Source organism: Capricornis sumatraensis, chromosome 2, assembly GCF_032405125.1.
Source record: "Capricornis sumatraensis isolate serow.1 chromosome 2, serow.2, whole genome shotgun sequence".
NCBI lineage: Eukaryota > Metazoa > Chordata > Mammalia > Artiodactyla > Bovidae > Capricornis > Capricornis sumatraensis.
Window position 1 is genome coordinate 155,236,032 of NC_091070.1, and position 27,944 is coordinate 155,263,975.

The 27,944-nt window shown below is 41.9% G+C and overlaps 1 protein-coding gene across 1 annotated transcript; it reads left to right on the forward strand.

The window, feature by feature from the left end:
- Positions 1 to 815: 815 nt before the first annotated feature.
- Positions 816 to 27,741, forward strand: LOC138072612 (guanylate-binding protein 4-like). Its single transcript, XM_068963665.1, has 12 exons — positions 816 to 855; positions 7,260 to 7,348; positions 11,160 to 11,355; positions 15,791 to 15,918; positions 18,086 to 18,195; positions 18,398 to 18,594; positions 21,500 to 21,745; positions 22,693 to 22,973; positions 24,440 to 24,652; positions 25,952 to 26,054; positions 26,375 to 26,568; positions 27,434 to 27,741. The coding sequence occupies exons 3-12, from the start codon at positions 11,166 to 11,168 to the stop codon at positions 27,665 to 27,667; spliced, it is 1,896 nt and encodes a 631-aa protein (XP_068819766.1). The 5' UTR covers positions 816 to 855; positions 7,260 to 7,348; positions 11,160 to 11,165; the 3' UTR covers positions 27,668 to 27,741.
- Positions 27,742 to 27,944: the final 203 nt, after the last annotated feature.

Sequence of the window (27,944 nt, forward strand, 5' to 3'; positions counted from 1 at the left end):
CCTCCATCGTGACAGCACCCCGCTGGGCACTGGTGGTCGTCCACAGATAATTTAAATCGTAACACATTAACAGTGGATTTTTTTTTCTTAACATTCAATATTCTGAATAATACAAAACTGTATTATTTGAAATAATTTAATCTCATTCTTAATAAAAAAAATACTGTAAGCCTATTCATGTTTATTTACCATGCATTTTTTTAAAATACCTGGCCCATGCAAATACTGCCTCTTATAACTTCTGATGCTTGCTGAAAATACAGAGTGTGGGGTACTTTTAACTATCACTTCAGCTAACTCTACTGAATAGTAACCATTGGAAACTGTTCATCATCTTCTGCCATCTAGTAACACTATTTCATTCTAGTTATTTCGTTTTGAGGTTTCTTGCTTGGAAACCTCAGAATATTTTTAATTAAAAAAAATACATGGTAAACTTATGAACTCCTACCAAAGCTTTATCAATATTCTGACTCAGAAGTGAATGCTACTATTCCTGTTGCTTAAAACTGTTCATCTTAAAAATAGTGATTTTTCAAGTAAAAATGGGTTTACTCGGGAATAGTAGAGGAATTGTCATTTGGGACTAGCAAGCTGTAGCAAAAGACATGTGGCAAATTCAACCAAGAAAAAGAGGAAGTTTCTCTGTCTTATTTTATAGAGAAAAGTAGCAAGTTGGGAAGGATTGTTTTATTTTATTTATTTATTTTTTTTTGTGATTCAAAGATTAACTTTATTTTTTTATTTATTTTTTTTTTCCCAGGTGTTCAAACTGGTTTTTTTTGTTTTGTTTTTTTTTAATTTTGGAAGGATTGTTTTAAAAGAAAGTGCATTGGAGAAAAGTGAGAGTTCAAGGTAATGACCCTTTTTCCTTGGCTGGGTTTGCTGGGGTACTCCTGGGTTCTTCTAGGAGATGTGAGGTATACTTTTTCCTCTTGGGATCTCTCACTGGAGAATCTCCTGTTGAAGATTTTTTCCTTGGGTTTGTGATTGTCAATTTTCATAACTGATCTCCAGTGGTACTGTGTGAGAGCTCTTCTTTCTGGCCTGCTGATTCCATTTGACTGAAGTTTCCTTTTATTAATTTTCACCTAACACAGCAGTAAAAGGTCATTTTACTGCTCTATCTCTGCTCCCAATCCACTGTAGAAAAAAAAAGAACAAGAGAGAGTGAGAGAAGGAGAAATTTTAGAGTGGAATTCCTTTGAGCAAATTCATGTTTTTTCCTGACTGAAAGATTTTAGATAACTTATATTTCTTGGCAAATTGCAACTTACAGAATCCACCAACACATTATAAAATATTGTCCAACTTATTTACTGTTAAAGCCATACATTAATGCAGGAAAAGTTTTAAAAACTTTCTGAGAACTTATATCTTACCATTTGTATAGTAATGAATCAGGCAGGAATTACTGTTTTTCCTATAACACTGGTAAGAAAATGGAGGCTTTGCACGTAAGTTCCTTTTTCAAGGTTTCAACAGACAATAAGTGACTTGAACCCTCAGGTTGGAACCCTGGCAGCCCAACTCCAGAACCTGTACTTGGACACCTCAGGGCAGCTTTCAGCTCCTCCAGCCTGACTCGTCCCCCGTGGTTGTGCTTCCTCTCAGTTGTTACTGCTTGGGCCTCCCAGCCTGCTCATCTTCCTCCTGGGCTGTGTCCTCCCACTGGTGCAACCAGGGAAGGAAGTGTCACTTTCTCAGGCCAAAGCCAACTCTCCCCTTTCATTCAGAAATTACCCTCTCAGTCTTCAGAGACACACAATTGTAAAATTATATATGATTGATTACATGCTTTTATAAGTTTAAGAGTATGGTAAGCATTATGAGATATGTAATCCTCCTAATGACCCCAATACCCTACATGGATCACAGCCTTGTCATGGTGAAGGGACATTCAGTTCATTTCAGTTCATTCACTCAGTCATGTCTGACTCTTTGTGACCCCATGAAATGCAGCACGCCAGGCTTCCCTGTCCATCACCAACTCCCAGAGTTCACTCCGACTCACGTCCATCGAGTCAGTGATACCATCCAGCCATCTCATCCTCTGTTGTCCCCTTTTCCTCCTGCCCCAAATCCCTCCCAGCATCGGAGTCTTTTCCAGTGAGTCAACTCTTCACATGAGATGGCCAAAGTACTAGAGTTTCAGCTTCAGCATCATTCCTTCCAAAGAAATCCCTGGACTGATCTCCTTTAGAATGGACTGGTTGGATCTCCTTGCAGTCCATGGGACTCTCAAAAGTCCCAAACTCACATCCATTGAGTCAGTGATGCCAGCCAACCATCTCACCCTCTGTCGTCCCCTTCTCCTCCTGCCCTCAATCTTTTCCAGCATCAGGGTCTTTTCAAATGAGTCAGCTCTTCACACTGAAATGTTGTTGAATCACGATGCAGGGATTCTTGGCCCCCAGAGGATAAGAATTCAATCTGGGGCCAGAGACGAGCCTTGATCATTCAGAGCTTTTGTGTAATAAAGTTTTATTAAAGTATAAAGGAGATAGAGAAAGCTTCTGACATAGGCATCAGATAATTCTGAACAGTCACCTTTGGAAACTTGTTGGTCATCTTCTGCCTTCTATTAGCACTGTTATTTTCTATTTGTTTAGTTTCATTTTTATGGCTTTCTGTTGTTTTATATTTATTTATTTATGAGGCCATGCCATGCAGCACGTGGGGATCTTAGTTCCTGGACCAAGGAACCCCTGTCTCTTGCATTGGGAACAGGGAGTCTTAACCACTGGACTGCTGGGAAAGTCCCTCCAAGTGCTTACTTTTGAAGTTAAAAGCTTCTTGGTTTTGGTCCCTCAGTATACTTTGAGTTAAAATACAAAATCTTTGTAGACTCATTGACTTACACAAAGCATTATTTGGTCTAAGATATAAACTCCACAATTTCTCTTGCTCATAGCTATTCACCTTAAAAATAAAAGTTATTCACGCTGTGGGGAGGGAGGGACGCTGTAAACAAATAACACTAGCACGTGCTCGCAGTGTCTCAGCCACTCTAGGCCTGCCCTGGCTCCAGGCGCAAGTGCCCTCCCTGCCCACACAGCTCAGGCTCTAGGTTGCTCTGTCAGGAATCATTGGAGGCCAGCCCTGGGCTGCATGCATCTCCCAGGTCTAAGCCACTCAGATTCAGGCACTTGGGTAGTCCTCAGAGGTGCAGACTCGGTTGGGCCCGCATTTTGTGCCCTTCCCAGGTCCAAGCAGCTTATGTGATGAGGTGTTTGGCGAGCATGGTCACTGTGACTTATCACCTCCCCCGTCCCTGCCACTCAGTTTCTGGGTGTACAACTGGCACACCTTCTCAGGTGGATGTTGACCGTCCAGAACCCAAAGAAGTCTTAGTTAGCAAAGAAGCCTGCTAGCAGTTTGGTAGATAATATCTCTCAGGCCCTGCAATTGCCCCATTCCGGCTCTGGCTGCCTGTCACTGGAGGGGGATGGTCTGCAGCCGGCTAGTTCTGTTCAGTCCTTTGTTCTGTGTGCAGGCCTGGCGGTGTCTTCAGTTCAGTTCAGTCACTCAGTCGTGTCCAACTCTTCGCAACCCCATGAATTGCAGCAGGCCAGGCCTCCCTGTCCGTCACCAACTCCCAGAGTTCTCTCAGACTCGCGTCCATCGAGTCAGTGATGCCATCCAGCCATCTCATCCTCTGTCATCCCCTTCTCCTCCTGCCCCCAATCCCTCCCAGCATCAGAGTATTTCCAATGAGTCAGCTCTTCACATGAGGTGGCCAAAGTACTGGAGTTTCAGCTTCAGCATCATTCCTTCCAAAGAAATCCCAGGGTTGATCTTCAGAATGGACTGGTTGGATCTCCTTGCAGTCCAAGGGACTCTCAAGAGTCTTCTCCAACACCACAGTTCAAAAGCATCAATTCTTCGGCACTCAGCTTTCTTCACAGTCCAACTCTCACATCCATACATGACCACTGAGAAAACCATAGCCTTGACTAGACAGACCTTAGTCGGCAAAGTAATGTGTCTGCTTTTGAATATGGTATCCAGGTTGGTCATAACTTTTCTTCCAAGGAGTAAGTGTCTTTAAATCTCATGGCTGCAGTCACCATCTGCAGTGATTTTGGAGCCCAAAAAAATAAAGTCTGACACTGTTTCCACTGTTCCCCCATCTATTTCCCATGAAGTGATGGGACCAGATGCCATGATCTTCGTTTTCTGAATGTTGAGTTTTAAGCCAGCTTCTTCACTCTCCTCTTTCACTTTCATCAAGAGGCTTTTTAGTTCCTCTTCATTTTCTGCCATAAGAATGGTGTCATCTCCATATCTGACGTTATTGATATTTCTCCCGCCAATCTTGATTCCAGCTTGTGTTTCTTCCAGTCCAGCATTTCTCATGATGTACTCTGCATAGAAGTTAAATAAGCAGGGTGACAATATACAGCCTTGACATACTCCTTTTCCTATTTGGAACCAGTCTGTTGTTCCATGTCCAGTTCTAACTGTTGCTTCCTGACCTGCATACAGATTTCTCAAGAGGCAGGTCAGGTGGTCTGGTATTCCCATCTCTTTCAGAATTTTCCACAGTTGATTGTGATCCACACAGTCAAAGGCTTTGGCATAGTCAAGAAAGCAGAAATAGATGTTTTTCTGGAATTCTCTTGCTTTTTCGATGATCCAGCGGATGTTGGCAATTTGATCTCTGGTTCCTCTGCCTTTTCTAAAACCAGCTTGAACATCAGGAAGTTCATGGTTCACGTATTGCTGAAGCCTGGCTTGGAGAATTTTGAGCATTACTTTATTAGCATGTGAGATGAGTGCAATTGTGTGGTAGTTTGAGCATTCTTTGGCATTGCCTTTCTTTGGGATTGGAATGAAAAGTGACCTTTTACTCTCCAATGAATCCAAAGATTGTCTGGAGGTTGTAAAGACCTCACCAGACCTACTCCCATAATTTACATTTTAAGATAATAGAATTAGCCAGAAGGTTTAATCCAGAGACTGTCTTCAGGCAGAATACATTATTGTTATATAATCCTTTAAAGAACAGGTCTACTCCCATAATTTACAGAATTAGCCAGAAGGTTTAATCCAGAGACTGTCCTCAGGCAGAAAACATTATAGTTATAATCCTTATAAAGAGCAGGTCTACTCCCATGATTTACAGAATTAGCCAGAAGGTTTAATCCAGAGACTGTCCTCAGGCAGAATACATTACATAATCCTAAGGAATGTAGAGAAGGAAAGAAGTTTGTCCTTTCCTCCTCCTTGAGAATTCAAGACCCCTCTCTCCTTGGGGACCCCTAGACTTCTTATCAATCTGCCTAGGAAATGACTCTCTCAACATCAGGTGGCCAAAGTCTTCCATTTAGGAACACATTTTAATCATTATTCAGTTCAGTGGCTCAGCTGTGTCCGACTCTTGGCGACCCCATGAACCGCAGCACACCAGACCTCCCTGTCCATCACCAACTACCGGAGTTCACTCAAATTCATGTCCATTGAGTTGGTGATGCCATTCTTACTTACTTAAGTAATTATTCTTACTTTTCCAAAATAGTATACTTTTGTCATATATACCTATGGGATATAATTTTAAAATGACTTTTCCTGAAACAGTGACAAACCATGGAAACTGAAAATAAAACTCCAAATATATTTGTAAGTAATAATATATATCATGTTTATAATATGTATAATATATATCATGTTTCAGAGGCAAACATATCTAAGTGGCCTTATGGTCTTCATTTTGAAACATATATCTTTATACTCACATTGACAAAAACAAAAAGTTCATGAAAACAGAAGAGAATAGATCAAGAGATCCAGAACAAGACCAACAGTGAGAGAGGAAAAGAGAGAAATATCTGGGATCTAGGTAATTGAGAAAAGATTAACTTTATTTGGCTTTAGGTTATGTGCTCAATTTCCCCCTAAATCCATCTCAGTGGCTCAGGGATTACAGAGCCACAGTAGTTTTCCCAGTTTGGGTTCAAGTTTTGAATCTACCAAGGGAAGTCTCAGAATTCTAGAAAAATCTGACCCTGATATTGTAGCATACACCTTCAGAGTTATATAACATGCTTTGCAGCTCCAAATATGGTCTTATTCTATTTTACAAAATAAGCATACGGCAATCTGGCTAAGGAGTTTTATACTTTTCTAGCTGCTTTTTCAGCTAAAGAAGACTGCATAGGGAATATGTGCGAAAGCACTTCCTCTTGGGAAAGTTTGGCCATAGAACTTTGAGATTATATTCTGCCTGTCCTTCCTTTCCCTCACTTCCATCTGAAATACAAATGGGATAGTGAAACCCTGCTTCATAGGGTAAAAACCTGAAACAGAAACTGCAGAGTAAGGGAAATTCTTGAGCTCATCTTACAGAATGAGTAGATAAGGGAAGAGCTTGTTTGAAAACCAATATAGCTGATCAGAGTCAGAATAGACCCGCCTGCCCCATAGGGGACCTAGTGTCATCACAGCCCCTTCAGCCTTACTGGGTTGCATCACAAATAAACTCTCTGCTGCAAATCTCCTGCTCTCAGTGTTTTTGTTTGCAGCTCCTTGGGCAAAAGAACCTGGTTCCCTAACAGCAGCAGTCAAGCTTTCAACTTACAGGTTAGTACAACGCCTTAAAGGATACAGAAAAGAATGGAAGGAATCTGAATCAACCCCTAACCTCCAAATCTGGCTCCACACTAGTAAAAGAAAAGAGGAAAACTCTAACAAAAGAATAGTGAAGCTCAAGAGGGAGGGGATATACATATAATTATGGCTGATTTGTTATTGCGTGGCAGAAACCAGCACAACAGTGTAAAGCAATTATTCTTCAATTTAAAAAAATAGTGAATATGTCTGGGCTATAAAATTGAGGATTTTATACACACATATTTATTTAGCTAATGAAGAAAAAGATCACCGAATTAAAACACTTTTTAAAAAGGAAAGAGAAAGGGGAAAAAATGAAACATTTTTCAAGTGAAGAAAAATTAATAAACTCCCTATCTCACAAAACACCCCAGAAAGACAGACTGCTGAACTCTCATCCTACCATTACTTGCGTCTCCTTCAAACCAGCTGTGGAGGAGGGACAAAGTTGTGCTTACCCAGCCAGGCGTGGAGGAACACTTGTCTCCCTGTCTTTCCTGGAATTCATCCAGATTCCTGCCTCCATTAAAAAAACAAACAAACAATTATCACTTTCGATTTTGATTTCGTTTCCCATAACCTCCACCACTTTTAATAACCAGCTGGCTTTTCAGCTGCTGATGCTTTTTTTTTTTTTTTTTCTCCAGCTTGTGAGCATAAGAGTCGGTTTCCAGAGGAGCCAGAAGCAAGAAGAGCCCTAGGGGCGAGCTGACTTGACCCCCGGCTGCAGCTCCAGGTAAGTCTGCTCCTAAACTTGACCTTCCAAGCACACTTCGGTTAAATAACAACAATAAATCCCCCAGCGCAGACCCCACACTGGGGGAGGAGAGGAGCAGATGGAGGCGCGGCGCCGGTGGGTGGCGGCCGGCTGGGCGCATTGTTCCGGCAGCTCGGAGTCTCCTTTGGGATCCCAGGCTGCTTTCAACCTTGTCGCCCGGATGCTCCGCTGCTCCTGGAGCATCTAAGCAGGGCTGCAGCCAAAAGCAGAAGAGCAGGTACGTCTTCTGAGGAAAGGAAGCTGAAGTCATTTTTGAGATTGAAGACGCAAACTCACTCTCACTCCCCAGCCCGCCCTTCGCAGAGGCGATGGGTGCCGTCTTTTCTAGCCCCCTCTTGTCCTCCTCAGACACATCCTGAGTGCACCTCGCTGGGCAGTTGTCAAACAAAAAAAGATGGTCCTAAACGTAGAGCTAATTTAAATCCTAAAAGATGGACTCGGGGTTATTTTTGTCTTAACATTTGATACTCTGAATACATACAGAACTGTTTTCTTTGGAATAATTCAATCTCACTCTTACTAAAAAAAAAACCCTATTAATAGTAAATGTAAAATCTAATCATGTTTGTTGATCATGCATGGTTTTTAATGAGTGGCACATACATTAACAGCCTCAGAACAACTTCTGGTACTTGCTGAAAATCTCCAGTGTGGGGTATTCTTGACTTCTGCCTTCTATTAGCACTGTTCTTTTCTATTTGTTTAGTTTCTTTTTTATGGCTTTTTGTTGTCTTATATTTATTAGGCCATGCTACGCAGCACGTGGGGATCTTAGTTCCTGGACCAGGGATCTAACCCCTGTCTCTTGCATTGGGAACAAGGAGTCTTAACCACTGGACTGCTGGGAAAGTCCCTCCAAGTGCTTACTTTTGAAGTTAAAAGCTTCTTGGTTTTGGTCCCTCAGTATACTTTGAGTTATAATACAAAATCTTTGTAGACTCATTGACTTACACAAAGCTTGATCAATATTTGGTCTAAGATATAAACTCCGCAATTTCTCTTGCTTATAGCTATTCACTTTAAAAATAAAAGTTATTTTACAAGCCAAAGTGAATTTATTTAGGAATAGTAGAGTTATTGCAATTTGGGACAAGCAAGCTATTTTTAAAAAGCCATGAGGAAGTCCAACAAAGAGAAAGAACATTATAGAGAAAAGTAAGGGACTGGGAAGGTTGGTTTGGAAAGAAAAGTCAGAGTTCAAGAGTGATGACCAGTTCTCACTGACTGAGTTGCTGGGGTGGTCAATTCTTGTAGGAGATGCAGTGTACACCTTTTCCTCTTGAGGGCTGTCATTGGTAACTCTTCCCTGTTGAAAATTTTTCCCTTGGGGTCTGTAATTGGCAATTCTTCCATAACTGACCTCCAGTCTGTAGTTCTGCAACAAGCCCCCTTCTGGCTTGCTGGGGGGCGGCGATAGAGGGGGCTGGGGTTGGGGAAACACGAAACCCAGTTGGCTCAGAATCTGCCTGCCAGTGCTGGATATGCAGGAGACACCAGAGAGGTGGGTTTGATCCCTGGGTCAGGATCCCTTGAAAGAGAAAATGGCAACAGGCTCCACTATTCTTCCCTGGAGCACACAGCACATACATGATGGGGGAGGGGACACAGGCCTTCAAGTGAGATCTTACTTTCCAGACCAGGGATGGAACCAGCACCCTTGTCAGTGAAAGCACAGAGTCCCAACTACTGTCAGGGAATTCTCCAGGTTTTCCTTTATTAATTTTGACATAACACAGCAGTAAAAGGAAGATCATGTTTTACTCTTCCATTTCTGCTCCAAATCCACTATAGAAAAAGAAAAGAAATTGTTCAGAAGAAATCTGTTAAATAAATAAATGTTTTTTCTGATAAAAAGATACCTTATAATTCTTGGCAATTTGCATCTTACAGAGTTCACTGACACATTATAACACACTGTCTAATTAAAATAGTACATGAATCAAAAAAATTTTTTTTCATGATTTAGAGCCTGTTATCAGCTGTACTGTAATGAATCAAGAATTATTGCTTTACATATAAAATGCTAAGAAAAAGAAGGTTTTGGAGTTAATGTTCCTTTTTCAAGGCATCAACAGATAATAAGCGCTGTGAACCTTCAGGTTTGAACCCTGGCAGCCCGATTCCAGAACGTGTACTTGGACATCCCAGGGCAGCTCTGAACTCCTCCAGCCTGACTCTTCCTACATCACTGCTATTCCCTCTCAGCTATTACCACTGGATCTCCCCAGCCTGCTCATCTTCCTCTTGGGCTGTGTCCTCCCACTTGCTTGCAACCAGGGAGGGAAGTGTCAGAGCCAATCCTCCACTTTCCTTCAGTAATTACTGTCCCTGTCTTCTGACATTCAGTTGTAAAGCAATACTTATATAGAATTTACTATCTACCAGCATAATTTTAAGACTACTGTAAGCATCATGAGATATTTAGTCCTCCAAATAACCCTAATGACAGATTGATTTTTATGTCTAATGCTGCCATTGTATAGAAGAAAAAACTGAGGCACAAAGAAATTAATCTTCTCAGTCGTCACATAGCCAGTAACATATGGAAACGTGGATTTTGCTTAGTATTGTTTTTGAGAAAATAAAGGAACAGTCAAAGCCTTCTGACTTCTATCTCCTATGATCATGAAACATCTAATCATGGTGATGAAATCATTTAAAGTAGAGCCTGGCCCAGATGTGAGACCCTGGCATATCTAGCCAGAACTTATAACACCCTATTGCTTGCATCTCTTCTCTAGCTGCTTAAATAATAAGAAATACCTTTAATTTGTTAGTAAATTAATTATTACATGTACAACTTTGTTAGGTACCTTAAAGATCTGTGCTGTTTTAAGAGAGAGCAGCATCTTTGTCTCAGCTTCTGTCTCTCACAATCACTCTTCCTCCAGCCTGTCCTACTCCACTGATTCCTTCATCTGATCTCCAGTTACATTCATTTTTCCTTTCCTGGCAAGGTTTTCCCTGATTAATCTCCATGTAATTTCAAATCCCATTCCCTGCTCATTTCCTTCTGAGCATTTACCACCCTCTAATATCTATATATGTGGATTTTTTTTCACTTTCTATATTATTTGTCTCCTTTACTAGAATAGAGATCCATGAAGCAAGAATTTGTATCCATCTTGTTCACTGTTTGATCCTAAGCTCCTAGAACAGTGTCCGGCACATGGAAGGTTCTCATTAAACATTTGTGCAATTAATGAGTGATCAAATCATTCTGGAACTCAAGAAATCATCTCTGGTCACCCCTCATCCCGTTCATGTCCCATCTGTCTCTACTTACCCCCAAAATGTTGGTGTTCTCAAAGCTCTATCATCAGTGCTTTGTGTTCTCAGTCTGTTCACTGTATGCCTCATGTGGGCAAGGTTGCATTAGGGTTCATTTAAGGATCAATAAGATAACATACATACTGCACCTATACAGGCCTTAGCACACTAGGCTAAGTACTTACCTTTTTGAAATATACAAAGCAAACAGAATTGATATCTAAGTTCCACAAGCAGAAGACTAATGTGCATCTGGCTTTGGTAATCATGAGGGATGACCTCAGGACCCTGTAGTGGTTTGGGTTTTTTTTTTTCACATTTTATTATTTTTTAATTGAAATATAATTTCTTTACAATGCTGTGTTAGTTTCTGCTGTACAACAATATGAGTCAGCTATATGTATACATATATCCTCTCCCTCTTGAGCCTCCCTCCTGCCCCCCAATCCCACCCCTCTGGGGACCTTGTGTTCTACTGAGTTGTTTCTCTGGGTTACAGCTTCCCATGGCATCTGGATCCACCATAATGGACCCCGTCTGTCTGGTAAGAAACCAGAACAATCAGCTGACAGTAAATCCTAGAGCATTAAAGACTCTCGAGCAGATATCTCAGCCTGTGGTGGTGGTGGCCATCGCAGGGCTGTATCGGACCGGAAAGTCCTACCTGATGAACCGCCTGGCAGGACAGAACCACGGTGAGTTTTGTTAAGTGTCATTCAGGACATTTGCTTGAAAGCATGGTAACACAGGCTGCTGATCCTCCTCCTCTAGGGTCATGTTAAGGAAGAGCCTACCGCCCCCACCCCCCCCCCGCCCCGTCACTGAAGAAAACTCCTAATTCTCACCACCGAGTTTATAACTTCAAACCCATCCCTCCACAGTGTTCTCTCTTCTGCCCAGTGATCGAGAGTTCCCAGTCCCATCAGAACATCTACCTCGTTCGTCCTGATTCCATCCTCTGCCGTCTTCTCAGGGGCTCATCTTCAACAATTACTGCCTTCCTTTCTCCTTCACCACATTTGTCCTAAACCAGAGTCATTCCAAGCAGCACACAAATATTTTTTAATATGTCTTATTTTTAGAAGACAATAGAAGGGAGCACCGACAGCAAAATCCCTATATCCTATACCTCAATGAGACTACCATGCATTCCTTTTGGTTTAATTTCACAGTAAAACTTTGATAACTGTACATATTCTCTTTCTCTAACTAGTCTTTTCTAATATGTGAACTCTAAGGCACATAGATGGGGCTTCCCTGGGAGCTCAGATGGTAAAGACTCTGCCTGCAATGCAGGAGACCTGGTTTCAATCCCTGGGTCAGGAAGATCCCCTGGAGAAGGGAACGGCAGCCCACTGCAGTATTCTTGCCTGGAGAATTCCATGGAGGGAGGATCCTGGCAGCTATGGGCTACTGTCATTGGGGTTGCAAAGAGTCAGACATGAATGAGCAACTAACATTTTCAGGTTTCCCTCGTGGTGCAGTGGTAAAGAATTTACCTACCAGCGCAGGAGATGCAGGAGACTTGGGTTTAATCTCTGGGTCAGGAAGATTCTGTGGAGAAGGAAATGACAAGCCACCCCAGTATTCTTGCCTGGAAAATTCCATGGACTGAGGAGCGTGGTGGACTATAGTCCATGGAGTCACAAAGAGTCAGCCAAGACTGAGCACACACATGTCACAACACATATGGAAGAATACATAAAAATATATATATATATACACACACACATTAAAAATTTGATAAGTATGAAGTGATCAACTGTTCAGTCACTGCCCAGAGCAAGAAATAAAACATCACCAACACCCAAAAGCCCAAATCACAACCTCTTACACCCTCACTGGAGCTCACCGATGTTTTGATTTTCATGGTGCCTTCTTTCATTCTTTATATTTAAATATTGTTTTACAATCTATGCAACTATTTCTTAAAAATAGCTTAAACTTTATAGAGGAAAGTACATTCTGGTATTCATTGGGATCTTGATTCATATTCTCAGTAAGAAGTTTATGAGGTTCATCTAGTTTGTCATGCTGCTGCTGCTGCTCCTAAGTCACTTCAGTCGTGTCCAACTCTGTGCGACCCCATAGATGGAAGCCCGCCAGGCTCCCCGGTCCCTGGGATTCTCCAGGCAAGAACACTGGAGTGGGTTGCCATTTCCTTCTCCAATGCATGAAAGTGAAAAGCGAAAGGGAAGTTGCTCAGTCGTGTCCGACTCTTAATGACCGCATGGACTGCAGCCCACGAGGCTCCTCCATCCATGGGATTCTCCAGGCAAGAGTTTGTCATAGGTATCTGTAATTACTTTCACTATTTTGTACTTTTAAACTGACAGAGGATACCACAATTTACTGATCCATTTGTTGCTGATGAACACTGGCATTATTTTCAACTTTTATCTTTTATGAATGGTTCTCTCATGATTATTCTTCATCTATATCCTGGTGTGTGTATATACTAACTTCCTTATGTTTTACCTAGAAGTGGAATTGCTGAATCAAGAATTGTTTGTCTTCAGCCTTTCAAGATAACATCAAACAGTCTTTTTAGCTTTATGTTCAGTTTATGGGCTTATTAGCAGCAATTTAAATTTTCCATATTGTCACAAAATTTCAGTAAAAACATTTTAAAATTTGTCGATCTGGTGTCTGTATGGTTGCTTGTTATTTGCCTCACTACTAATAGGTTTGAGGACTTTTTCATATATTTGCCTTTTGTCTTACCTATTTCAAGAGGTTTTTTTCTACCAAGTTGCCTGACTTGTTTCTAATTGATTTTTAGGATAATACACCCATGTCCTGTTGGGCATTTCTGAGAAAACCACACACCATTTCTTTCCTAATGCCTTCCTCTGTGGCCCAGCAGCTTAGCACAATTAGGGAGTACAACCTCAGTTCACTAAACTCTAAGGGTCCCTAGGAATATCTCAGTGTCTCACTCAAATTCTCTGTTTCTCTGTGTGTGTGTGTCTCTCTCTCTTCCCCCATCTCTCTTTGTTCTTCCTTTCTCCCACTCTCATTTTTCCTTTGCAATCTCGTACTGACTTAAAACAAGACATTTTATGTTTGTCTTTCTTTGAAAGGAAATTGATCACCGATCAGGGGAGGACGCTTTTGCTTGCCAGCGTAAATTAGTAAATAGGTCATTTTTGGAGAGATTTAAGATTTCAGAACTCTAAGAAAGAGATACATGCAAGGAGTTTGAGGAACATTCTTTCTTTTCCTACTTGAGATAACATCTGGTAATAAAGAGGTGATTTTCCTACTGAGGAAACCTTTAACCCAGTCATGTTTCAGGGCTTCCCTGGTGTCTCAGTTGGTAAAGAATCTGCCTGCAATGCGAGAAACCTGGCTTTGATCCTGGGTTGGGAAGATCCCTTGGAGGAGGGCATGGCCACCCACTCTAGTATTCTTGCCTGGACAATCCCCATGAACAGAGAAGCCTGGCGGGCTACTGCCTATGGGACCAGAGTCAGACGCAACTGAGCGACTAAGCAGTCATGTTTTAAAACATCTGAATTGTGACTTACCACATGAGTCATACCACAGGAAGAAGAAAGCACAAATTAGCACCCAGTCAGGGTTGACTAGCAGAAGCAAGTCAATATTTTCTCTCCTGTGGTAATACCATTGTCTGTTCTTGACATCTCATAACTGACCATGATGACCTCTACTTATAGCTTGTCTTTTCTCCCTGGAGGAACTGAGAGTTCACATTTCTTTGTATTAATCAGCACACAGTCAAATGCCATCATGATGTAGAAGAGTGAAGATCATCTCAGGTCCTATACCCACTTTGAGCAGAGCACACAAGATACTGCACTGAATGGCCTGAGCCATGTTGAACCATGCTCCCTCAGCTATTTCATCAGATCCATTTCTATTCTCAGTTGAAGGGGGCATTGGCATCTGACCAAGGTCAAAATCTTGGACTGTTGGGTGAGCAGCTTCTGTTACCTGCAGCTTCTTAGGCATGTACCTCACATCCTCTCCCATCTCTGGGCTTAAGCCTTGAGAAAGAAGGGCAAGCAAGTCTTACAGATCTGTTTTGCTTTCCCTTCTGTTATATCTCCGTGTGAGTCAGTAAACAAAGAATTGTTCATTTTTGAAGAGGAGAAGAGAAATGAGGAAAATACGAGGAGGAAGAAGAGGAATAAAAGTAACAAAAGTTGATGTATCAATGCAGGTTGTGAAAGGACACAGAATCCACTTAGAGGGTAACTGAAGATGTTTATTGGAGAGACGATTACAAGGGCATGAGCTGAGCAAAGGGAACCCATGAATTAATGCAGAAACACTCAGAGGGTGGCAGGAACAATGTCAAGTAGCTTTGATATCTCCTACAGCATGAAGAGACAAGCAGTGAGTGGATTCCAGATGTGGTAAAGATCAAGGTCTTGTGCTTAGTTGCTCAGGCGTGTCCGACTCTTTGCAATCCCACGGACTGTAACCCACCAGGCTCCTCTGTCCATGGGGTTCTCCAGGCAAGAATACTGGAGTGGATTGCCATGTCCTCCTCCAGGGGATCTTCCCAACTCAGGGATTGAACCTAGATCTCCCCCATTGTAGGTGGATTCTTTACCATCTGAGCCACCAGGGAAGCCCAAGCATTCTGGAGTAGGTAGCCTATCCCTTTACCAGGGGATCTTCCTGTCCCAGGAATCAAACAGGATCTCCTGCATTGTAGGCCAATTCTTTACCAAAAAGGAGATGTGACTAAATGTGGGAACAGAGGCACTGGGACACCATGGTTCATCAGGGTGGAAGCCAGGGCAACAGATGCCTGCCTTCTAATCTTCTACTGTTGTCTCTCACTGGTAAAAGTCCATCAGAAAGTGGAGGATAAGGGAGCTCTTCAGTGTCAGACAAATGTAGAGAGGTTAATAGAGCTAACATTTTAGAATGTGACAGGGTTTGAGCTATTAATGGTAAGAGATGAATAGGGGACACAAAGTGTTTCTTGAGAAGGTTCTGAATATGTGTAGAGGTTGGGTCTGCTGTACTTGTTAAAGTGAAAGCATCCTCCCCACAGGCAGGCACTCACATGCACACAAGTTCACCCAAAGTAATCCATGGGCAGCCTGGACTCTCTGCTCTTACTGTGCATTGCTTCCTCCTCTTTCTGTGCAGGTTTCCGTCTGGGCTCCACAGTGCGGTCTGAAACCAAGGGCATCTGGATGTGGTGTGTGCCCCACCCCTCCAAGGAGAACCACACCCTGGTCCTTCTGGACACTGAGGGTCTGGGTGATGTGGAGAAGGTAAGGCAGGGAATCTTCTTTACTCCTGACACTCCACTTACAATTCAATTTCTCACCTCAATTCAACTTTTACCCCATATTCCTGTAAACTGCAAATCTAGTTATAAATAATGAGGTTAAATTCTCTTTCCTTGAATTTTCTCTTTAATAAGATCAATACTTTGGTTACTAGGGACACATCTCCTTATTTTTAACACTGGGGTGAAAGATGGAAGTTAACAAATATGTATTGGGTTCAAATCTAAGGCTTTGTGTTAAGTGCAACAGTGAGTGAAGTATAAGCCAGAGCTGAGTTGGGGAGATAAAAAATAAGCAGTCTTGACCCATGAAAAAAAGAGTGAGGCCTTACCCCAGTTTTTTAGGTTTGGGAAGAAATCTTAGTGAAAGCTGTAACTCATGCAGTCAACTGGATCTGCAGGTTCAGATGTGTAGGGTTACTCAAGTTGGAAGTAGGAATCGTGAAAGTAGATTCAGCAAATAAACTATTTTTTAAATCTCCAGAAAAGCTTCCAACATACCAGGAGCATTTTATTCCATGTTTTGGATCTCTGAAGAGGAATTCTTCAATGAATTCTATAAAAAACTTGAGCTAGACTCATGAGGAAAATGTAAATTGGATAATATTAGGTATTTTGTCTTCACAGTGTTACTTGCAATCAATTTTTCTCCTTATTTATGTTAATCTGCTTCTAAATTAAAAGTAGTAACTTTGAATCTTTGATTTTCATCACTGCAGAAAAGGATTTGGGGCATTAATTCAGAAATTCTGAGTTTAAAAATCCAGATTTAAAGTACTCAATAATCATCTCAGTGTCAACCCAAGATGGTCTCCTGACTCCTGCTAGATTCTAGTTTGCATGACCTTCTTCTTTTTGTCTAATTGTATTTGTTAAGGAACCAAAGCACACCAGACTGCACACTGATAGCAGCAGAACTTGCTGCTCTCCCTACCTGTGGTATGTCTCGGCAATATATACTCTGTTCCAAAGTCGCTCATGACTTCTCCTGAATCTCATTTTCAGCCTCATCATCTATGACCACATGGGTAACCACTACTTCAATCAAATAAAAGGAGCATGTAATACGCTTTCTGATCATGCTCTCTGACAACTGTGATTGGTTTCTGTGGACCCTCCATGTGCATGGTCCCTGTAACTGCACAAGTCCATGTTCTGTCATTTCTTTAAAGCCCAGCTCTTTAACCTAATGCCATCATATCACTGTCAGACACATTCACGTCTGGCTCTGAATGCACAGAGTACATTTTCTGCTTCATGTGAAATCATCCCCTTTGTCTTTTACAGTATAGTATTAGGTTTCATGCCTGGCATCCTGGATGTATTTACATGTTGCCAGTTAATCTGCCCCTCCATCTCTCTAAGGAGGAACTGTAATAGGAAACTTTATATCCATATAAGGAGATGTTGTATCCACTGTTTTCTAAATGCACAATGAATAGTTGATGAATTAAATTGAATAACACTAGTTCCTAACATAGCCTATGATCAAGAAAAGAAGTGCAAAGGAATCATGGCCCATTTATTACTGCATAACTTATGTGTTCCAGGCACTGTATTAAACATTTGACATTAAAAAAAATAATTCTGTTAATTTATTTATTTTATTTTTCACTTCACTAGGTCTTTGTTGTTGTGCGGGCTTTTCTCTCATTGCAGACAGTGGGGGCCACTCTCTAGCTGCAGTGCTTAGGCTTCTCACTCCTGTGTCTTCTCCTGTTGCAGAGCACAGGCTCTAGGGTGCGTGGGCTTCAGCAGTTCCAGTGCATGGGCTCAGTAGTTGCAGCTCTCGGGCACTAGAGCACAGGCTCCATAGTTGTGGTGCACAGGCTGTTCCACCACAGCATGTGGGATCTTCCCAGTTTAGGGATCTAACCCACATCTCCTGCATTGGCAGGTGGGTTCTTTACCACTGAGCCACGAGAGAAGCCTGATGCACATTTATGATGTCATTCACTTCTGTTAATAACTAACCACACCAAAGTGCTTAGCAGGATCAGTGTAAACACCAAAAAGGTTTGCATTTAGCATTGTCTTGAAAATTTATGCTACTTGCCTTACTATTCAGTTACAACACAACTGTTATAGTAAATGAACAACCGTATGGGAGAATGAGGAGTAGCATCCTCACGCTGTAATGTACTTTTTAGGGGGACTCCAAGAATGACTCGTGGATCTTTGCCCTGGCCGTGCTCCTGAGCAGCACCTTTGTCTACAACAGCATGAGCACCATCAACCACCAGGCCCTGGAGCAGCTGCAGTATCCTTCCAGGAACTGAACCAGCACATTTCATTGAGTTTATGGGACTAGCGACGGATACTGTTTCTTCTTTCCCATGATTCCATTTTCATGGCTGATATAGAGGGAAAATGGGGCAAAAGAGAAGGTTAATATAACGTGTTTTGGGGCCAAATCTGGAAATCGTGTTGGAGGGTGCTTCTTATTCCTTAGCTAATCACAGCTATGTGACTGAACTAACAGAGTTAATCAGAACCAAATCATCTCCCAGCTCCGATGAAGAAGAGGACTCAGCCGAGTTTGCGACTTTCTTTCCAGACTTCATCTGGACTGTGCGGGATTTCATGTTGGAACTGGAGTTAGATGAATATCCCATCACTGAAGATGAGTACCTGGAGAATGCCTTGAAGTTGATTCCAGGTATCAGAGCAGGGCTGGAGTGTTGGATGGTTCAGTAGGAGGTGGGGTCAACAGAGCTCTGACATTCAGTACTTGATGTCAGTCTTGATTTGAGGTTGAGTTGAGGCCATGCTACTGGTGCCTGGTGAATGATAGATGGTGGCTTCCGTCATTATTGTTACTGGGAAAACTCTAGTGACCAGAGCTTAAGCTCACAGAGGAAATGTGGAATCCAATATTAGACCAAATTATTTTAGAGAAATGAATACCATGAAAAAAAAAGGCTCACATAAACTTACATTACATAGTAAATCTAAGTGCTTCTCCTTTTCTATTTGAGAAAGATAATCCATCAAGCCAGAATCAAAAGGTAAACAAAAGAACAAATTTTCAAAGTACCTTTAACACAGTGCATCTTACCAGCATAGGTAGCTACTTCTTCATATTGATAGATAGGCTATTTATACACTACAGAGTTCAGGAAAAAAGCATTGTCATGTCCTTCCAGTAAGACTGTCAGATCCTTTATATGCTCTTCCTCATAACATCACACTCTTAATCCTAGAACCTGACATAGTATATGTCAGCTAATGTAATAAGTTAGTTATTCAGATTATTTTAGCAGAGTGGTACCTGGAAGCAATATTCATTTTTGTTCACTTGATCATTTACTTCCCTGGTGGCTCTACTGGTAAAGAATCTGCCTGCAATGCAGGAGACCTGTGTTCAATCCCTGGGTTGGAAAGATCTCCCAGAGAAGAAAATGGCTACCCACTCCAGTATTCTTGCCTGGAGAATTCCATGGACAGAGGAGCCCGGCAAACTACAGTCCATGAGGTTGCAAAGAGTTGGACATAACTAAGTGACTAAGTTTCACTTTCAATAATTTATTCATTCTTTCAATAAATAAGTATTTGTTGAACTACTGGTAGATGCCCAGAATCCTTCTATATAGTAATCACATCCAGTGTAAAATTATGGAAAGAAGAGATGAGGTCTCCTGGTTTCAGTTCAGTTCAGTTCATTTCAGTCACTCAATAATGTCCAATTCTTTGTGACCCCATAGACTGCAGCATGTCAGGCTTCCCTGTCCATTTCCAACTCCCAGAGCTTGCTCAAACTAATGTCCATTGAGTCAGTGATGCCATCCAACCATTTCATCCTCTGTCGTCCCCTTCTCCTCCTGCCTTCGATCTTTCCCAGCATCAGGGACTTTTCAAATGAGTCCGTTCTTTGCATCAGGTGGCTAAAGTATTGGAGTTTCAGTTTCAGCATCAGTCTTTCCAATGAATATTCAGGACTGATTTCCTTTAGGTTGGACAGGTTGGATCTCCTTGCAGTCCAAAGAATTCTCAAGAGTCTTCTCCAAAACCACAGTTCAAAAGCATCAGTTCTTTGGTGCTCAGCTTTTTTTATAGTCCAACTCTCACATTCATACATGACTACTGGAAAAACCATAGCTTAGACTAGATGGACCTTTGTTGGCAAAGTAATGTCTCTGCTTTTCAATATGCTATCTAGGTTGGTCATAACTTTTCTTCCAGTTAGCAAGCATCTTTTAATTTCACGGCTTCTGTCACCATCTGCAGTGACTTCAGAGCTCCCAAAAGTAAAGTCTGTCACTGTTTCCATTGTTTCCCCATCTATTTGTATGAAGTAATGGGACCAGATGCCATGATCTTGATTTTGTGAATGTTGATCTTTAAGCCAACTTTTTCCACTCTCTTCTTTCACTTTCATCAAGAGGCTCTTTAGTTCCTCTTCACTTTCTGCTATAAGGGTGGTGTCATCTGCGTATCTGAGGTTATTGATATTTCTCCCGGCAATCTTGATTCCAGCTTGTGCTTCATCCAGCCCAGCATTTCTCATGATGTACTCTGCATAGAAGTTAAATAAGCAGGGTGACAATATACAGCCTTGACATACTCCTTTCCCAATTTGGAACCAGTCTGTTGTTCCATGTCCAGTTCTAAATGTTGCTTTGTGACCTGCATACAGATTTCTCAGAAGGCAGGTCAGGTGGCCTGGTATTCCCACCTCTTGAAGAATTTTCCACAGTTTGTGGTGATCCATACAGTCAAAGGCTTTAGCATAGTCAATAAAGCAGAAGTAGATGTTTTTCCATAACTCTGTTGCTTTTTTGATGATCCAATGGATGTTGGCAATTTCATCTCTTGTTCCTCTGTTTTTTCTAAATCCAGCTTGAATATCTGGAAGTTCATGGTTTATGTACTGTTGAAACCTGGGCTGGAGAATTTTGAGCATTACTTTGGTAGCATGTGAGATGGGTGCAATTGTGTGGTAGTTTGAACATTCTTTGGCATTGCCTTTCTTTGAGATTGGTTTCATTTAGGCTACACTAACATGAAATAGTGTATGCTACAGTAATTGCCAATCTATCTACAATGTGTGTACTTTTTTGCTCTGATTTATGAAGCGGTTCTTCACATCCTGAGTATCATTCGTCTTCCACAGGTTATTTTTCCAGCAATATCATAAATATATAATAAATATCTTTATTTCTACTATCACATTACTATAGAGCCCATACGTCAGTTCTCACATAGGAACTGTAATATCAGAAAAATATTTCTGACAATTTCTTGGATTAATCTATTACTCAGGAAACATCTAATAAGTAGTTGATCCACTGCACAGCATGGAAAGTTAAGGAAAAGAATCAGAAGTTTGTCACTAAGAATGGATTCCTCCCCCGCCTGCTCAGAAGTACTTTGCTCTTAGAGATATACAAAAAAAGGGGGCGAGGGGATTTTCCAGCTCTGGGTAGATTAGTGTAAGATTGATTTGCACGATTCAATAATAGGAGATATACGAGCACAAGAGTTATAGTGATGCAAAGATCCTTGGAACTGAAAGTCCTCAGTCCCCTATTCCTTTCATGATTGCTCTTTTTCCAATTCTGCAGGCAAGGATCCCAAAATCCAAAATTCCAACATGCCCAGAGAGTGTATCAGGAAATTTTTTCCGAAAAGAAAGTGCTTTGTCTTTGACCGGCCTACAAATGACAGAAAGCTATTACTCCGTGTTGAGGAACTATCAGATAACCAATTGGATGTGAATTTCCAGAAGCAATCAAAAGATTTTTGCTCATATATCTTTACCCATGCAAAGCCCAAGACCCTAAGAGAAGGAATCACTGTCACTGGGGGAGGTGAGTCTCCTTCGCTACCTCATGTCTCTCTGTGCTTCAGTGTGTGGTAAACTTGTGATTACACTCTGGATTTCTCTTGGTTTCTCTGCAGTTGTGTTTCCTTCTCCATATGACTTGGAAAATGGATGTTCACACCACTCATGAAAATGCATGTTTCTTCATTTAAAGAAGCATATATAAGTGCTTGTTGCAGTCTACCAAATCTCATGAAACTATTACATTAATCATATAAATTAAAGATAGAAATCTTCATGGTGATGAGATGTCTGAAGGGATAAGTGTTTCGAGTGAGAATAGGCAAGATATTTTGTGAATTTATATGAATCAGAAAGTAAATAGTAGTTATGAATCTGTGTAAGTTCATTGAGAGTCTGAGAAAAAATGTAAATACAATCTTATGTACAGGGCTGGCTTCACAGACATGCCTCCTGGGCAGTCATGCTGAGATGAGCCCTGCTTGGTTTCATGTTTGTTTCAACTGTCCTGAAATTCTTGATGACATTTCAATAAGACATTTTCATTTACAAATAATGCCCACAAGCTATGTAACTTACTTATATCTATAATAAGTTCTTTTTATTTTATTACAATGGGAAAAGTGATCTAGGAAAATCTTGGGCATATTGTTTGAGATCATTTGTTCAATGCTGTAATATGATGAATTTGAGAATCATAAAAGATAGAGTGAATAGTAGACATAGTGATGTTATTGTAAAGAAGTAGATCCATAGATCAAACAGGAGAAGGATCCAAGAATGAGTAAGTAGAATGAGGAGAAGAATAAATAGAGGAAAAGGGAACTTCCACTTCCATAAAATTTAGGTGCTAAATTTAGGTGATTTTTTTAAGGTGCTAAATTTAGGTGATTTTTTTAAGGTGCTAATCTCTAAACCTATAAAACAGGCAAGAATTCTCTCTCCACTTAATAAATACTATGTATCTTTCAGGGTTGGGGATTCTGGTGGAGGCCTATGTAAATGCCATCAACAGTGGAGGAGTTCCCTGTTTGGAGAACGCAGTAATAACTCTGGCTGAGCGTGAGAACTCAGCAGCCATGCAGAAGGCGGCTGATCACTACAATGAGCAGATGACCCAGCGACTGAACCTTCCCACAGACACACTCCAGGAGCTGCTGGAGGTGCACACAGCCTGTGAGAAGGAAGCCATTGCCATCTTCATGGAGCGCTCCTTCAAGGATGACAAGCTGATGTTCCAGAAGAAGCTCGTGGTAATGTGTCCTAGAATATATGCTTCCTGATTCCTTTCTTCCGGAGTGATGCTGAGACTCCCCCTTTTTGACAAAATGGTTCCTGTGCTTCTTGTCATGAAAGGAGTTTAGATTCTAATGATTGATAGGGCTCTACAGGCTACAGGTTATCAATTTTCTAAAAATTGGGCTTCTTATTTTCTGTTGTGGCAAAACAAATTACTCTGCTCTTAGCAGCTTGAAACAACACACATCTATTAGGTTATCATTCCTCAGGTCAGATCCCACCCAGGGTCTGTGGGTATTCTGCTTGGTGTACCATAGCTAAAAACAAGGTTCACATTGACTTGGTATCCACATGGACATTCTGGGGAACTCCCCTCCATCTCCAGTGCAGCAATGGTGCACTGTTTTCTTCTTCTATTTCTAATCTCTTGGACTACCACTTCATCCACCAACTGGAGAAGAATAACATGTAAAGTGCAAGTGTGACCAGGTAATACCACCTGGGTAATCTCCATTTTGTAAAGTCAACATGTTCCATGCAATATAGTCTGTACACAGAATAATTGTTCATCATATTCGCAAGTCCAGGGATTAGGTGGAGTGTGGACCCTGGGAAAGAGAACTCTTGGAGATCACAATTCTGCTTACCATTAGCACCTTCACTGAAAGTCTGACTTTCAGTCTTGCTTGACCATTATAAGTTACAAAAATCTCTTCTTTGTATTGAGAAATCAAGCCTGATTGAAATTTATAAGTACAAGCAAAAAATTTCTTTTCCTATATTTTCACACACACAAATTCTCAATAAGATGAGAATATAAGAAAAATTGAAAACTCTAATTGGTATGGTGTTGTTTCACTAAGTCACGTCTCACTCTGAGATCCCATGGATTATAGCCCCCCAGGCTCCTCTGTCCACAGAATTTTCCAGGCAAGAATACTGGAGTGAGCTGCCATTTCCTACAGGGGATCTTCCCAACCCAAGGATTGAACCAGCATCTGTTGCATGTCCTGCACTGGCATGCAGATTCTTTACCACTGTGTCACCTGGGAAGCCCTGCTCAGTGTATAGTTAATTCATTAGTAGGAACTTGATTTCCTATGTATGTATGTATGTTTTATCCTTACCATCCAAGTTGGCAGAAGAAGCCCTACTTTCAGTCATAATTGTCTTTTCGTTGTTCATTGGTGATGGATGGATAGATCACTATTAATGCTAATCTGTTAAAGTAGTACTGTGCTTCTGCCAACCCATTCATTGCACAGATGTTGACACTGAGCCCAGGGAATTTAGGGGACTTCATACAAGTCACACAAAGAGTTGGTCAGAACTGGGACTACAACTGACGCCTGACTCCATGTCTATTATTCTGAGTCTCATGTGCCTTGATGCTGTCAGACTGCTTCTTCCAAGGGGGCACAGCTGGACCATCCTGTCTAACAACTTCTTTCTATTAAAATTTCCCTTATTTCCTTGGCAGGACATCATGGAGAAAAAGAAGGACAGTTTCATGATCCAGAATGAAGAGGCTTCTGTCAAATATTGTGAGGCTGAGCTTAAGCAGGTTTCAGAATCCTTGGTGAAAAGTATTTCAGGAGGCACATTCTTTGTCCCTGGAGGACACAGTCTCTATTTAGAAGCAAGGAACAAGTTTGAACAAGACTATAAACTGGTTCCCAGAAAAGGAGTTAAGGTGAGGAGCAATAGGATTGGGAAAGAGCAGCAGATTAGAGTCAAAGGGTCTTTGTTGGTTCATTTGGTTGCCAGATCCTGATTTGCACAGAGACAGCTGGTCATGAGGAGGCTGACTTGGAACCCCAGGAGGGTTCTGAGTCTAGTGCTGTTTTTCTGATGAGTTGAGTAACAGTCCAGGAGATCCCAGGTCTGTTGGCTGCCCACTGGTGGGTGAGCCAGGTCCTAGATCTAGTAACACCCTGCTAGAGGAGAGAGCCATGTCCTGGGGTCTGGGTGCAGGGTCCAGGAGTTCCAGAGCATGTGTTGACCAGGGTAGAGCCATTAGGCTCCTGGATCTGAGGGATTTTGAATATTGTGTTGGCCTGATATTGGTCCAGGTGGTCTTGAACCCAGCTGGTCCCAGGAATAACATGGCCTGCTAGTGAGTGGACTGGCCCTGCAGACTGAGAAACTGAGGTCTTTTGTACCTGGTATCTTCCCCTGATGTCTCGCAGGGTCTCTGGCTGGAGAGTTTCAGGTCTCAGTCCCCCTGGTGAATGGGACTGGGTCCCTGGCCCTCTGGTAGGCACAGCCATGTCCAGAGGCAGCTGTGGGCTCAGGAGATCTGCTGGTGGATGGGGCTGCATGCATGTCTAGTCAGTTGCTTGGCCTGAGGCATCCCAGGACTGGCATCTGCAGACCATTGCATTAGGGCAGGGCTGGGTCTTAGGGCTAATAAGATAGGGGGAAGGTTCCAAAACGGCGCTCACCAGCACCAGTGTCCAAGTAGTGGAAGGAGCTCCCCAGAATGTCTTCTGCCAGTGTCTATGTCCCCAAGTGAAGCTCCAGTTGCCTCCAGCCAATCTGGGAGACTCTCTAGGGTCAGCAGGTAGGTCTGACTCAGGCTTCTATCAAGTTACTACTTATTCTCTGGGTCCTGGGACATGTGAGATCAACCCACTCCAGTGTTCTTGCCTGGAGAATCCCAGGCAGAGCCTGGTGGGCTGCCGTCTATGGGGTCGCACAGAGTCGGACACGACTGAAGCGACTTAGCAGCAGCAGCACTGTAAGGGCTAAGACTCTTATTTACCCAGGCTCTCTGGGACTCCTGAAAATCAGCTCCGGTGGCCTTCCAAGCAAATGCCCCATGCGTGTTTGTAGACATGCACATAATTCTCAGGTCTGTAACCATTTGGGGAGCCTACAAAGGATGGAGAATTTACAGGATGCAGTCTATAGTTTACTGAACAATAATCTCCAAAGCAAGACACTACGTCTTTTCTATCTGACAAGTTTTTGCTCCTTCTTGATTCCTCAGGCCAACCAGGTTCTCCAGAGCTACCTGCAGTCACAGGCAGGAGTAGAGGAAGCCATCCTGCAGGCAGACCAGGCCCTCACTGCTGGGGACAAGGCCATGGCAGGTACAGGGGAGGACTGAGCTCTCAGAGGGGAAGGTGGCCCCTGTTGTCTTTTGGCAGGTGTGGGAGCAAACATTTCCTGACACTAGAGCTTCCTCTTCTTCCATAGAACCCCTCTGCTATATATGGAAGTAAATGGGGGAGTTTGGGTTATATGTACATCCAATCAGTGCTTTACATCATATGCTGAAAGATGTTGTCTGATGTGGTAGCAGGAACAGTCAGACTCCATTCCACAATATTAAAGCCACTTTATCTCTGAGCAAAGGAGGTGACAACTCAACATGTCATGTTCTCCCCTCTTTAAAATTCTTGTGAAACAGCTGAGTGTGCCAAGAAGGATGCAGCTGAGAGGGAACAGGAGCTGCTAAGAGAGAAACAGAATGAAGAAGAACAAAAAATGGAGGCACAAGAGAGAAGCCTCAAAGAAAACCTGGCCCAACTGCAAGAGAAGATGGAAAGGGAAAGAGAAAACCTTCTGAGAGAGCAGGAAACGATGCTGGAGCACAAGCTGAAGGTAAGTCTAGATGGGCCTGGGCGGGGTCTAATGGGGAGACCATAACTCCTCAGGAATAAAGGGACAGGAATTTGACCTTAAGTCAGATCCCAGAAGGAAATACAAAAACATAGGATTCACTGTAACATCAGAGATGTGAATCGGTTTATGTCTGTAAGACTCAGCACCTTCTGTAGTGTTAGGGTTTCAGTGGGACAAATAACATGGCCCAGGCTCCTGGACTGCTGTTCATGGTGATTATAGCATCACATTTGTTCCCAAGTGAATAGCACCTCAGTCTTAGAGTCCTTAGAATTTGGGATACAACCGTCAGAGACCTGGAATAGTTCCATCTGCTCCTGAAAATATCAGATTGTGCCTGGTATAAAATACTGGATGCTGAAAGCTATAAACTTTGCTACATTTGTTTCTTGATCAGATCTCCTGATTCCTTTTATACCCCTAAAATAAATACATTCTTTGTCCCTGCCTGGAGTTTGATAGCTAGAGTTCTGAAGTGAGTCAGCAGTGCCATTTTGGTCACATGTGTCTGGTCATTCTACTTCAGTGAAACTGACAAATATTTAGAACTCACCTACATGTTCTCCCAAAGTGTATTTATAAGGCTGGAACCTCTCCCTGAGGTAGTTTTCAGACCTGACCTATACCCAACTTCTCTGTACCCAAGACGATGGTGCTGAAGGAACATGGGAAACTCTAAACCCTGGATGCTCTCCCTTCTGTGTTGCAAATGTTTGCAAATATTAGAATAATATAAAAAAATCTAAAGTGTTAGAGACATAGACACACATGCATATCAACTGTAGTTGTTTGACGCAAAATGCTGATTTGGGATATTTTCAAAAAGGGGCTCTCCTTTTTACAGATGCAAAAAGAGTTACTCACAGATGGATTCAAAAAGGAAGCTGAGGCGTTAGATAAAGAGATAGATCAACTAAAAGAAGGTATTCGAACAACTGAAAAGTTCTTCAGTATTTCAGATGTCCTCGATATGGCGAGCATGACTTTAGTTGCAGTACTCCCTGGGCCTTATAAAGTAGTTGGTATGGGACTGAAATTTCTCGGTGATCATATGAAAGGGGCTGAGAAACCCTCCTAAGTATATTTTGAAAGGCTTCTGATGTTTTAGTAGTGTAACACTACAGTTCATTTTTAAAATATACATGTAATGATAGTTTTGTTGAAGAGGAGCGTAAAAACTGATTACCAAAGAATTACTAAAGTTATTACAAAAGTGATTACCAGTGCTTGATATGCAAAAAATAAATAAATTAATTAATTAAAAACCCACACAATTTTGAATGAAAATTCTAGCAATCAGAATCCAACAACCCAAAAAGATCATACACCGTGACCAAGTGGGCTTTATCCCAGGG

Coding starts and splice junctions, on each gene's coding strand:
- LOC138072612 (XM_068963665.1), top strand. CDS start 11,166: ATGGCATCTGGATCCACCATAATGGACCCCGTCTGTCTGGTAAGAAAC. Junction 15,919..18,085: donor GTCTGGGTGATGTGGAGAAG/GTAAGGCAGGGA, acceptor TGTACTTTTTAG/GGGGACTCCAAGAATGACTC. Junction 26,055..26,374: donor TGGGGACAAGGCCATGGCAG/GTACAGGGGAGG, acceptor CTTGTGAAACAG/CTGAGTGTGCCAAGAAGGAT.